Source organism: Oncorhynchus nerka, linkage group LG20 (genome assembly GCF_034236695.1).
Source record: "Oncorhynchus nerka isolate Pitt River linkage group LG20, Oner_Uvic_2.0, whole genome shotgun sequence".
Lineage (NCBI taxonomy): Eukaryota > Metazoa > Chordata > Actinopteri > Salmoniformes > Salmonidae > Oncorhynchus > Oncorhynchus nerka.
In genome coordinates this window covers 33,266,569-33,280,404 of record NC_088415.1, presented here as the reverse complement: position 1 = coordinate 33,280,404, position 13,836 = coordinate 33,266,569, and the positions used below count along the sequence as shown (strand labels likewise).

The 13,836-nt window shown below is 44.7% G+C and overlaps 1 protein-coding gene across 3 annotated transcripts in view; it reads left to right on the top strand.

Moving 5' to 3' along the window:
• LOC115102310 (protein kinase C and casein kinase substrate in neurons protein 1-like) overlaps window positions 1–13,836 on the top strand; it is a 60,909-nt gene that overhangs the window by 38,088 nt on the left and 8,985 nt on the right. For all 3 annotated transcript variants that reach the window (XM_029622133.2, XM_029622130.2, XM_029622132.2), the window contains 3 exons: window positions 3,514–3,670; window positions 5,179–5,414; window positions 9,095–9,250. In XM_029622133.2, coding sequence (XP_029477993.1) covers window positions 3,514–3,670; window positions 5,179–5,414; window positions 9,095–9,250 — 549 coding nt within the window. The remainder of the gene's footprint in view (window positions 1–3,513; window positions 3,671–5,178; window positions 5,415–9,094; window positions 9,251–13,836) is intronic.

Here is a 13,836-nt window from a genome sequence, read left to right as displayed (position 1 = left end):
CACAGACACTGTACCCCACACCAGTCCCACCCAGCCTAGGGCCCATCCTCGCTGAGTGGACTGAGTGGTCTTTGTCTGTGGGCTGCATTCCTGTCTCTGCCTCGTCCTGTCAGTGTCCTATCCCTGATAATCTGTCTGCCTGCATTAGAGCACAGTAAAGGATTATAGCAGTCAGTACACGAGCGCACACACACACACACACACACACACACACAGACGTGTGCGCGTACACAGAGGGGCACATACAAATACATGCGCGGGTCATTACAGTGCCTTCGGGAAAGACTTGACTTTTTCCACATTTTGTTAGGTTCCAGCCTTATTCTAAAATTGATTAAATTGTTTTTTATAAACTGTATTAATAGCTACAATAATGACAAAGCAAAAACTGTTTTTATACATTTTTGCAAAAAAATTAAATGAACACATTTACATAAGTATTCAGACCGTTTACTCAGTACTTTGTTGAAGCACCTTTGGCAGCAATTATAGCCTCAAGTCTTCTTGGGTATGATGGTACAAGCTTAGGACACCTGTATTCAGGGAGTTTCTTCCATTCTTCTCTGCAGATCCTCTCAAGCTCTGTCATGTTGGATGGGGAGAGTTGCTGCACAGCTACTTTCAGGTCTCTTCAGAGATGTTCGTTCGGGTTCAAGTCCAGGCTCTGGCTGGGCCACACAAGGACATTCAGAGTCTTATCCCGAAGCCACTCCTGCATGGTCTTGGCTGTGTGCTTAGGGTCGTTGTCCTGTTGAAAAGTGAACCTTTGCCCCAGTCTGAGATCCTGAGTGCTCTGTAGCAGGTTTTCAAGGATCTCTCTGTACTTTGCTCCGTTCATCTTTGCCTCGATCCTGACTAGTCTCCCAGTCCCTGCCGCTGAGTAACATCCCCACAGCATGATGCTGCCACCACCATGCTTCAATGTAGGGATGGTGCCAGGTTTCCTCCAGATGTGACACTTGGCATTCAGGCACAAAGAGTTCATTCTTGGTTTCATCAGACCAGAGAATATTGTTTCTCATGGACTGAGAGTCCTTTAGGTGACTTTTGGCAAACTCCAAGTGGGCTGTCGTGTGCATTTTACTGAGGAGTGTCTTCCGTCTGGCCATTCTACCATAAAGGCCTGATTGGTGGAGTGCTGCAGAGATTGTTGTCCTTCTGGAAGGTTCTCCCATCTCCACAGAGGAACTCTAGAGCTATGTCAAAGTGACCATTGGGTTCTTGGTCATCTCCCTGACCAAGGCCCTTCTCCCCTGATTGCTCAGTTTTGCCAGGCAGCCAGCTCTAGGAAGAGTCTTGGTGGTTCCAAACTTCTTCCATTTAAGAATGATGGAGGCCACTGTGTTCTTGGGGACCTTCAATCCTGCAGAAATGTTTTGGTACACTTCCCCAGATCTGTGCCTCGACACAATCCTGTCTCGGAGCACTACGGACAATTCCTTCGACATCATGGCTTGGATTTTGCTCTGACATGCACTGTCAACTGTAGGACCTTTATAAAGACAGGTGTGTGCTTTTCCTTAATCACGTCCAATCAATTGAATTTACCACAGGTGGACTCCAATCAAATTTGTAGAAACATCTCAAGGATGATCAATGGAAACAGGATGCACCTGAGCTAAATGTTGAGTCTCATAGCAAAGGGTCTGAATACTTATGTAAATAAGGTACTTCTGTTTTTTATTTTTAATCAATTTGCAAACATTTCTAAAAACCTGTTTTTGCTTTGTCATTATGGGGTATTGTGTGTATTGAGGACATTTACAGTGGCTTGCGAAAGTATTCACCCCCTTGGCATTTTTCCTATTTTGTTGCCTTACAACCTGGAATTAAAATAGATTTTTAGGGGGGTTTGTATCATTTGATTTACACAACATGCCTACCACTTTGTAGATGCAAAATATTTTTTATTGTGAAATAAACAAGAAAAAAAAGACAGAAAAACTTGAGCATGCATTACCCCCCCAAAGTCAATACTTTGTAGAGACACCTTTTTGCAGCAATTACAGCTGCAAGTCTCTTGGGCATGTCTCTATAAGCTTGGCACATCTAGCCACTGGGATTCTTGCCCATTCTTCAAGGCAAAACTGCTCCAGCTCCTTCAAGTTGGATGGGTTCCACTGGTGTACAGCAATCTTTACATCATACCACAGATTCTCAATTGGATTGAGGTCTGGGCTTTGACCTGGCCATTCCAAGACATTTAAATGTTTCCCCATCGAGTGTTGCTTTAGCAGTATGCTTAGGGTCATTGTCTTGCTGGAAGGTGAACCTCCGTCCCAGTCTCAAATCTCTGGAAATCTGAAACAGGTTTTCCTCAAGAATTTCCCTGTATTTAGTGCCATCCATCATTCCTTCAATTCTGACCAGTTTCTCTGTCCCTGCCGATAGAAAAACATCCCCACCGCATGATGCTGCCACCACCATGCTTCACTGTGGGGATGGTCTTCTCGGGGTGATGAGAGGTGTTGGGTTTGCGCAATCTGACCAGAGTACCTTCTTCCATATGTTTGGGGAGTCTCCCACATGCCTTTTGGCAAACACCAAACGTGTTTGCTTATTGTTTTCTTTAAGCAATGGCTTTTTTTCTGGCCACTCTTCTGTAAAGCCCAGCTCTGTGGAGTGTATGGCTTAAAGTGTTCCTATGGACAGATACTCCAATCTCACAGGTGGACTTTATTTAACTAATTATGTGACTTCTGAAGGTAATTGGTTGCACCAGATCTTGTTTCATAGCAAAGGGGGTGAATACATATGCATGCACCACTTTTCCATTTTTACTTTAAAAAATGAAAAAAATTAAACAAGTTATTTTTGTCATTTCACTTCACCGATTTGGACTATTTTGTGTATGTCCATTACTTGAAATCCAAATAAAAATCTATTTAAATTACAGGTTGTAATGCAACAAAATAGGAAAAACCCAAGGGGGCTGAATACTTTTGCAAGGTACTGTATTATATTTTATTCGTTTTAGAGTAACTTAACAAAATGTGGAAAAAGTCACAGCGATGGCCACACACACAAAGCCGCTGCCATTGCATAACTACACATGCACAGGCATGAGCCGCCCCCCCACCTCCCTATGTCATGCACCAGGAGCTTATGCCCCCTGCAGGCACTGCAATGCCTGTGTTAAGGTGGCATCTCTTAAGGTGGTATGAGAATGATGAAAGTGAGTACAGGTGATTCTTTATTGTTACTCCAGGGTATTAGTAGATCATTTATCATTTCCGTCACTACACCACAGTTAAACAATTTATTTGATCTATTTTATCTCCATTTCTTATTTGACTCTCTCTCTCTCTCTCTCTCTCTCTCTCTCTTATTTTACAGTTTATGTTGGCCCGTCAGATTAGTTATTTCCACCTAAAGATATTTTAGTGCTCTTAGAGATTTGGCATATTGAGTATTGCACTTGACTGCATCCTCGTCTTCAATCATTGATATGTAGGGAAGCCTTGTGTTTTGCTCTTGTACCTCATATGTCTACCCTCCTCTGACCATTCTCAGGTGGGAAACTACAAGCGCGCCGTTAAGCGGATTGACGACGGCCACCGGCTCTGCAATGACCTCATGGGCTGCCTTCAGGAACGTGCCAAGATTGAGAAGGCCTATGGTGACCAGCTGACCGCCTGGTCCAAGAGATGGAGACAGCTGATCGAGAAAGGCCAGTATTGGGATTGTCTGTTTGGTGTCTGTTTTGAGGTCTTCATCCCATGTTAACCTGTTGAACCTATGGGGGCGCTGTGTCATTATTGGATAAAAAGACGTGCCCGTTTTAAGCGCAATATTTTGTCACGAAAAGATGCTCGACTATGCATTGAATTGACAGCCTTGGAAAGACACAACTCTGACGTCTCCAAAACTGCAAAGATATTATTTGTGAGTGCCCCAGAACTAATGCAACAGGCGAAACCAAGATGAAGTTTCATACAGGAAATGCCCCAGATTCTGAAGGCGCTGTGTTCCAATGTCTCCTTATATGGCTGTGAATGCGCCAGGAATGAGCCCGCGCTCATTCCCCGAGGTGTCTGCAGCATTGTGACGTGTTTGTAGGCATATCATTGGAAGATTGACCATAATAGACTACATTTACCTGGTGTCCCGCCCAGTGTCCTGTGTGCGTAATCTGTAGGTCCATGCGCGTTCCATTTCTTCAGAACAGAAAGTAAAATGCCACGATGGATTTTATCGTCGATAGATATGTGAAAAACACCTTGAGGATTGATTCTAAACATCGGTTTGCCATGTTTCTGTCGATATTATGGAGTTAATTTGGAAAAAAGTTTGCGTTTTAATGACTTATTATTATTATTTTTTTCTTACCCAAACGCGATGAACAAAACGGAGCGATTAGTCGACACAAATAATATTTTTTGTAAAAACGGAACATTTGCTATCTAACAGAGTCTCCTCATTGAAAACATCTGAAGTTCTTCAAAGGTAAATTATTTTATTTGAATGCTTTTATGGTTTTTGTGGAAAATGTTGCATGCTGAATGCTAACGCTAAATGGTACGTTAGCCATCAATACTGTTACACAAATGCTTGTTTTGCAATGGTTGAGAAGCATATTTTTAAAATCTGAGATGACAGTGTTGTTAACAAAAGGCTAAGCCTGAGAGCAAATAGATTCATTTCATTTCATTTGCGATTTTCATGAATAGTTAACGTTGCGTTATGGTAATGAGCTTGAGGCTGTAGTCACGATACCGGATCCGGGATGGCTCGACGCAAGAAGTTAAATTCCTTTGATTTAACTCACTGCTCAGCTCCACCTGTCCCGATTGTATTGTGAGTGTTTTCTGTAAGATGAGGAGGCTTAACTTGTGCAAACTGGAATGGCTCATAAGAGCAGGAGCGTGAGACAGCTTGATGTACAAGTAGCGTGAGACGGCTTGATGTACAAGTACACCCCCTGGAAAGGACGCTAGTCTATCGCAGGGCCTTACCCCCAATTATCTCCTTAATACTAAAGGCCAAACAGAGATGCATTGGATCCCATTTCTTCAGTCTTTGGTATGACTCGGTTGGGGATCAAACTTCCAACCTTTCAACCTCAGGGCGGACACTCTGACCACAAGGCCACTGAGTTGGTCACGTTCACATTTTCAATCATTTTTTCTGACACCTATATGTTTTGATTGAATGTCCCCCTGTATTCTCTAACCCCAGGACCCCAGTATGGCACCGTGGAGAGGGCGTGGCTGGGTGTGATGACCGAGGCTGAGAAGGTGAGTGAGCTGCACCAGGAGGTGAAGAACGGCCTGCTCAACGAAGACCTGGAGAAGGTCAAGAACTGGCAGAAGGAGGCCTACCACAAGCAGATGATCGGAGGCTTCAAGGAGGCCAAAGAGGCCGACGAGGGCTTCAAGAAGGCCCAGAAACCATGGGCCAAGAAGCTCAAAGAGGTAAGTGGACAGGAAGTTTTAGGGAAGGGGATCTGTTGTATCCTCCTTATTGCAACATCATGTGTACTTACATGGCTAACATGAATATCAGTTACTTTTAGAGTGATTTGGAAAACCACTTTATTATTAAATACAAAGTGTACAATACAGTGAATGTATGAATGTGGGTAGCTATTTGGCTGTCTTCATGACTGACCTCTGTGACTACAACTGGTTGATTAGTCTATTTGGCTGTGCATCAGTCTGTCTGGCTGCAAAGGTACTGCATGGGAGTAGGATGGGTGACGCACACATTACACAGCTGTCATTGGACTGGGACTCGCTGGAGTCAAATCAAATCAAAGCATATTTTATTTGTCACATGCGTCGAATACAACAGTGAAATGGATACTTACAAGCCCTTAACCAACGATGCAGTTTTCAGAAAATACCCCAAAAATAAGTAAGAGATAAGAATAACATATAGATGCTCTCGATGGTGCAGCTGTAAAACCTTTTGAGGATCTGAGGACCCATGCCAAATCTTTTCAGTCTCCTGAATAGGTTTTGTCGTGCCCTCTTTACGACTGTCTTGGTGTGCTTGGACCATGTTAGTTTGTTGGTGATGTGGACACCAACGAACTTGAAGCTTTCAACCTGCTCCACTACAGCCCCGTCAATGAGAATGGGGGTGTGCTCGGTCCTCCTTTTCCTGTAGTCCACAATCATCTCCTTTGACTTGATCACGTTGAGGGAGTGGTTGTTGTCCTTGCACCACATGGCCAGGTATCTGACCTCCCTATAGGCTGTCTCATCGTTGTCAGTGATCAGGCTGTTGCGTCAGGGTAGCCTAGTGGTTAGAGCATTGGACTAATAACCGGAAGGTTGCAAGTTCAAACCCCCGAGCTGACAAGGTACAAATCTGTCGTTCTGCCCCTGAACAGGCAGTTAACCCACTGTTCCTAGGCCGTCATTGAAAATAAGAATTTGTTCTTAACTGACTTGCCTAGTTAAATAAAGGTTAAATAAATAAATACAAATCAGCAAACTTAATGATGGTGTTGGAGTCAGGCCTGGCCGTGCCGTCATGAGTGAACAGGGAGTACAGGAGGGGACTTAGCTCGCACCCCTGAGGGGCCCTGTGTTGAGGATCAGCGTGGCGGATGTGTTGTTACCTACCCTTACCACCTGGGGGTGGCCAGTCAGGAAGTCCAGGATCCAGTTTGAGAGGGAGGTGTTTAGTCCCAGTCCTTAGCTTAGTGATGAGCTTTGAGGGCACTATGGTGTTGAACGCTGAACTGTATGAATAGCATTCTCACATAGGTGTTCCTTTTGTCCAGGTGTGAAAGGGAGGGGTGGAGTGCAATAGAGATTGAATCATCTTTGGATCTGTTTGAGCGGTATGCAAATTGGAGTGGGTCTAGGGTTTCTGGGATAATGGTGTTGATGTGAGCCATTACCAGCCTTTCTAAGCATTTCATGGCTCCAGAGGTGAGTGCTATGGGTCGGTAGTCATTTAGGAAGGTTACCAAATCCAAATCCAATCAAATTTTATTGGTTACATACACATGGTTAGCAGATGTTAATGCGAGTGTAGTGAAATACTTGTGCTTCTAGTTCCGACAGTGCTGTAATATCTAACAAGTAATCAAACAATTTCCCAACAACTACCTAATATACACTAATCTAAAGGGGTGAATGAAAATATGTACATATAAATATATGGATGAGCGATGGCCGAGTGGCATAGGCAAGGTGCAACAAAATACGTATATACATACATATGATATGAGTAATGTAAGATATGTAAACATTATTAATGTGCCTTTATTTAAAGTGGCATTGTTTAAAGTGACTAGTGATCCATTTATTAAAGTGGCCAGTGATTGTGTCTCAATGTAGGCAGCAGCCTCTCTCAGTTAGTGATTGCTGTTTAGCAGTCTGATGGCCTTGAGATAGAAGCTGTTTTTCAGTCTCTCGGTCCCAGCTTTGATGCACCTGTACTGACCTCGCCTTCTGGATGGTAGCGGTGTGAACAGGCAGTGGCTTGGGTGGTTGTTGTCCATGATGATCTTTTTGGACTTCCTGTGACATCGAGTGCTGTAGGTGTCATGGAGGACAGGTAGTTTGTCCCCAGTGATGCGTTGTGCAGACCGCACCACCCTCTGGAGAGCCTTGTAGTTGAGGGGGGTGCAGTTTCCGTACCAGCCCGACACGATGCTCTCGATTGTGCATCTGTAAAAGTATATCAAGGTTTTGGGTGAAGAGGCAAATTTCTTCAGCCTCCTGTTGCACCTTCTTCACCACACTGGGGCGGCAGGGTAGCCTAGTGGTTAGAGCGTTGGACTAGTAACCGGAAGTTTGCAAGTTCAAACCCCCAAGCTGACAAGGTACAAATCTGTCGTTCTGCCCATGAACAGGCAGTTAACCCACTGTTCCTAGGCCGTCATTGAAAATAAGAATTTGTTCTTAACCGACTTGCCTGGTTAAATAAAGGTTAAAACATGTTTTTTTTAAAACACTGTCTGTGTGGGTGGACCATTTCAGTTTGTCTGTGATGTGTACACAGAGGAACGTAAAACTTTCCACCTTCCACTGCTGTCCCTTCGATGTGGATAGGGAGATGCTCCCTCTGCTGTTTCATGAAGTCCACGATCATCATCTTATTTTGTTGACGTTGAGTGAGAGGTTGTTTTCCTGACACCACACTCTGAGTGCCCTCACCTCCTCCCTGTACCCAAGTGTTCTTGGGCACAGGAACTATGGTGGTTTGCTTGAGACATGTTGGTATTACAGACTTAGACAGGGACAGGTTGAAAATGTCTGTGAAGACACTTGACAGTTGGTCTGCGCATGCTCGGAGTACACATCCTGGTAATCCGTCTGGCCCTGCGGCCTTGTGAATGTTGACCTGTTTAAAGCTCTTACTCACATCGGCTACGGAGAGCGTGATCACACAGTCGTCCGGAACAGCTGATGCTCTCATGCATGTTTCAGTGTTACTTGCCTTGAAGTGAACATAGAAGTTATTTAGCTCGTCTGGTAAGCTCATGTCACTGGGCAGCTCTCGGCTGTGCTTCCCTTTGTGGTCTGTTATAGTTTGCAAGCCCTGCCAAATCCGACGAGTGTCGGAGCCGGTGTAGTACGATTCGATTTTAGTCCTGTATTGATGCTTTGCCTGTTTGATGGTTTGTTGGAGGGCAAAGCAGGATTTCTTATAAGCTTCCAGGTTAGCCTCCTGCTCCTTTACCCTTTAGCTCAGTGTGAATGTTGCCTGTAATCCATGGCTTCTGGTTGGAGTATGTACGTACAGTCACTGTGGGAACGACATCCTCGACGCACTTATTGATAAATGTGGTGTACTCCTCAATGTCATCAGAAGAATCCCGGAACATATTCAAGTCTGTGCTAGCCTAAGTAGTGTTTAGGCCATCTTTAAAACATTTGTCATTTGAGCTACATCTGAGTCAGCACACAAGCTGCTCTGCCAAATAGCTAGGTACTATAGCTACAGGTGTTTATGTGTTAGTTCTGTTTTGTTTAGTATAATGAGTCTTGCTGAGTCACTCATCCAAGCTGACCATCAGATAAGAACATTGCCCTTTCAACAATAACTAAATTAAGTCACCTGCATGCTTAAATGTATTAGTATTTAACAATGTATCTATAGAGATACTAAGATTGTATACGTGCTTCCACAGATGGAGACTGCTAAGAAAACATACCACATGGCGTGTAAGGAGGAGAAACTGGCCGCCACCCGAGAGGCAGACGGGAAGACACAGGCCTCCGTCACAACTGATCAGCAGAAGAAACTCCACGAGAAAACAGACAAGTGCAAACATGACATGCAGAAGGTGAGACAGAGGCCCGACAAATGGAAAAAAGGACATGACTACCTTTTTTGTACAAATGTATGAAAATGTAAGACTTTACGCCATAGAATTTGACGTTTTGCATATCAAACATGTCATGACTTTAATATTAATCTGAAGATTGTTATTAATCTAATTAACTAACTATGTTTAATTGTTAACCAGTTAAATGAATAATGTAACAATTAACTCATTAGGATCTGGGACACCAAGAGAGCGGTTCTTTAAAGATTTACCATCTCCCGAATTAAACCCTAAAAGGTTTTTACCTATCACATCTATAAACAGTCAACTTATTAATCATAAACTTGTATCATATCATCATTCTGAACAGTCGTAACCTCCTGGCATCTGCAAAAACATGAGCCTTACTTATGATTCAGTACTACACAAATTGGTTTAATTTTTTATTTACTAGCTAATTAAATGGGAACACAGGATAAACACTGGTTATTGACTGGGGACTTAATACGTTGAAAACAGGTCCCTAGCGGAATGATAACAACATGGCTGCTTGTTAAAGAAGAGATGGAGAGGGTGAGAGAGAGGCACAGAGACACTTAACATTGGTACGTTCAGAAATAACTTTCACCTACAGTAACCATATACTTTGCACACGAACTGCCGCCCGCTTTGAGTAAGAAATCATGAATGTACTTACGTGAAATGCCTGGGTCCGCCGGGGTTCTCTCGGTGAACAGGACAGCCTTGGAAAGGGGGGTTGGCCCTTTCACAGCACTCTTGTAAGGCTCTGATTGTCTGAAATGGTTTGAACAAGTCTTCTGTTTTACCTGCATTGCTTGCTGTTTGGAGTTTTAGGCTGGGTTTCTGTACAGCACTTTGAGATATCAGCTGATGTACGAAGGGCTATATAAATACATTTGATTTGATTTTGATTTGATTTGATTCTACTGTTGTCCTTCTTTGTAGTTTTTCGTATCCGGTTTTGTAGTTTTTCGTATCCGGTGACTTGTCATGTAGTGCTGAACAGAACTACAGAGTTGACTTTCCTTCCATTCCCTCTTGAAGATGCTTCTTTGAAGATAGGCTAGCCAACCGTATCGATGGTTACCCAGTAGGGTGATGAGAGTAGAGTAATGTGATAGCTTGAGCAGAGTAACAGGATGGTCCTACTTAAATTCGCTTTCGAAGATGCTTTACTTCGGTCAGCTAATCAGCCGTACCAGTGATTGTCAGGGAGGGGAGTTTATCTTCTCCACCTCATGTTGAGATTCAAAGTTCAACCCATTTTAAATGTGCAGCTGCGCGCTTCACACTTTTTCTGGTCTAATGTGTTCTTAACCCATAATTTATACCTTTTGCTCGAAAGGGGTAGTTCGGGTAGGCTGACACACTCTCTGGCCTCACTTCGGGGCGGTGACTACTCACAGTGCAACGTTATGGAAAACAATTATCTCTTATAGCTCTTCACATCACTTCCCTCTCTTAACAAACACTTTCATCATTTTTCCTATTACATGCACAACGCATAGTATGGGAACTTGGGTGGGTATACTTTCCAAGTTACAGTATTTCCTTTATAATATTTTTAATGACATCACAAAATAACAAAAAAAATGACATTAGTGTTCTATAGATCGCCTCTGACCATTCCCCACATTCTACATTAGAAATATTTTTCCAGTATTCGCTTTTCAACGTATTCGAGTTTCAGCTGGAAAAAGGTCTGTTGAGACAAAGCACATTCCTTTAGTGATCTTCTCCTTTGATTTACAACAAGACATGAGTTGTTCATCCCCACTAGTTCTTTCCTTCCCCCTCTACAGGTGAAAGGGGATCTGATTGAAGTTATTCGTTGCAAACCTGATGTGACCTATTTGGATTCTCGTGGACAGTCAGGACAAACATTTACATGAACATTTTAGTCATTTAGCAAACGGTCTTATCCAGAGCGACTTACAGTTGGTGCATTCACCTTAAGATAGCTAGGTGAGACAACCACGACCAAACAGGTGACAATTCCATTTTGACTAATGTCATTACAACAGTTTTAAAATACAGTTGAAGTCGGAAGTTTATATACACTTAGGTTGGAGTCATTACAACTCGTTTTTCAACCACTCCACAAATTTCTTGTTAATACTTTTTCCAACAATTGTTTACAGACAGATTATTTCACTTATAATTCACTGTATCACAAATCCAGTGGGTCAGAAGTTTACATACACTAAGTTGACTGTGCCTTTTAAACAGCTTGGAATATTCCAGAAATTATGTCATGGCTTTAGAAGCTTCTGATAGGCTAATTGGAGGTGTACCTGTGGAGGTTTATCTGTGGATGTATTTCAAGGCCTACCTTCAAACCAAGTGCCTCTTTGCTTGAAATCATGGGCAAATCAAAAGAAAGCAGCCAAGACCTCAGAAAGAAAATTGTAGACCTCCACAAGTCTGGTTCATCCTTGGGAGCAATTTCCAAACGCCTGAAGGTACCACGTTCATCTGTACAAACAATAGTACGCAAGTATAAACACCATGAGACCACCCATCCGTGATACCGCTCAGGAAGGAGACGCACTCTGTCTCCTAGAGATGAACGTACTTTGGTGCGAAAAGTGCAACTCAATCCCAGAACAACAGCAAAGGACCTTGTGAAGATGCTGGAGGAAACATGTACAAAAGTATCTACATTACATTTAACATTACATTTAAGTCATTTAGCAGACGCTCTTATCCAGAGCGACTTACAAATTGGTGCTTTCACCTTATGACATCCAGTGGAACAGCCACTTTACAATAGTGCATCTAAGTCTTTTAAGGGGGGGTGAGAAGGATTACTTTATCCTATCCTAGGTATTCCTTAAAGAGGTGGGGTTTCAGGTGTCTCCGGAAGGTGGTGATTGACTCCGCTGTCCTGGCGTCGTGAGGGAGTTTGTTCCACCATTGGGGGGCCAGAGCAGCGAACAGTTTTGACTGGGCTGAGCGGGAACTGTACTTCCTCAGTGGTAGGGAGGCGAGCAGGCCAGAGGTGGATGAACGCAGTGCCCTTGTTTGGGTGTAGGGCCTGATCAGAGCCTGGAGGTACTGAGGTGCCGTTCCCCTCACAGCTCCGTAGGCAAGCACCATGGTCTTGTAGCGGATGCGAGCTTCAACTGGAAGCCAGTGGAGAGAGCGGAGGAGCGGGGTGACGTGAGAGAACTTGGGAAGGTTGAACACCAGACGGGCTGCGGCGTTCTGGATGAGTTGTAGGGGTTTAATGGCACAGGCAGGGAGCCCAGCCAACAGCGAGTTGCAGTAATCCAGACGGGAGATGACAAGTGCCTGGATTAGGACCTGCGCCGCTTCCTGTTCTGAGGCAGGGTCGTACTCTGCGGATGTTGTAGAGCATGAACCTACAGGAACGGGCCACCGCCTTGTTGTTAGTTGAGAACGACAGGGTGTTGTCCAGGATCACGCCAAGGTTCTTAGCGCTCTGGGAGGAGGACACGATGGAGTTGTCAACCGTGATGGCGAGATCATGGAACGGGCAGTCCTTCCCCGGGAGGAAGAGCAGCTCCGTCTTGCCGAGGTTCAGCTTGAGGTGGTGATCCGTCATCCACACTGATATGTCTGCCAGACATGCAGAGATGCGATTCGCCACCTGGTCATCAGAGGGGGGAAAGGAGAAGATTAATTGTGTGTCGTCTGCATAGCAATGATAGGAGAGACCATGTGAGGTTATGACAGAGCCAAGTGACTTGGTGTATAGCGAGAATAGGAGAGGGCCTAGAACAGAGCCCTGGGGGACACCAGTGGTGAGAGCGCGTGGTGAGGAGACAGATTCTCGCCACGCCACCTGGTAGGAGCGACCTGTCAGGTAGGACGCAATCCAAGCGTGGGCCGCGCCGGAGATGCCCAACTCGGAGAGGGTGGAGAGGAGGATCTGATGGTTCACAGTATCGAAGGCAGCCGATAGGTCTAGAAGGATGAGAGCAGAGGAGAGAGAGTTAGCTTTAGCAGTGCGGAGTGCCTCCGTGATACAGAGAAGAGCAGTCTCAGTTGAATGACTAGTCTTGAAACCTGACTGATTTGGATCAAGAAGGTCATTCTGAGAGAGATAGCGGGAGAGCTGGCCAAGGACGGCACGTTCAAGAGTTTTGGAGAGAAAAGAAAGAAGGGATACTGGTCTGTAGTTGTTGACATCGGAGGGATCGAGTGTAGGTTTTTTCAGAAGGGTGCAACTCTCGCTCTCTTGAAGACGGGAGGGACGTAGCCAGCGGTCAGGGATGAGTTGATGAGCGAGGTGAGGTAAGGGAGAAGGTCACCGGAGATGGTCTGGAGAAGAGAGGAGGGGATAGGGTCAAGCGGGCAGGTTGTTGGGCGGCCGGCCGTCACAAGACGCGAGATGTCATCTGGAGAGAGAGGGGAGAAAGAGGTCAGAGCACAGGGTAGGGCAGTGTGAGCAGAACCAGCGGTGTCGTTTGACTTAGCAAACGAGGATCGGATGTCGTCGACCTTCTTTTCAAAATGGTTGACGAAGTCATCTGCAGAGAGGGGAGGGGGAGGGGAGGAGGATTCAAGAGGGAGGAGAAGGTGGCAAAGAGCTTCCTAGGGTTAGAGGCAGATGCTTG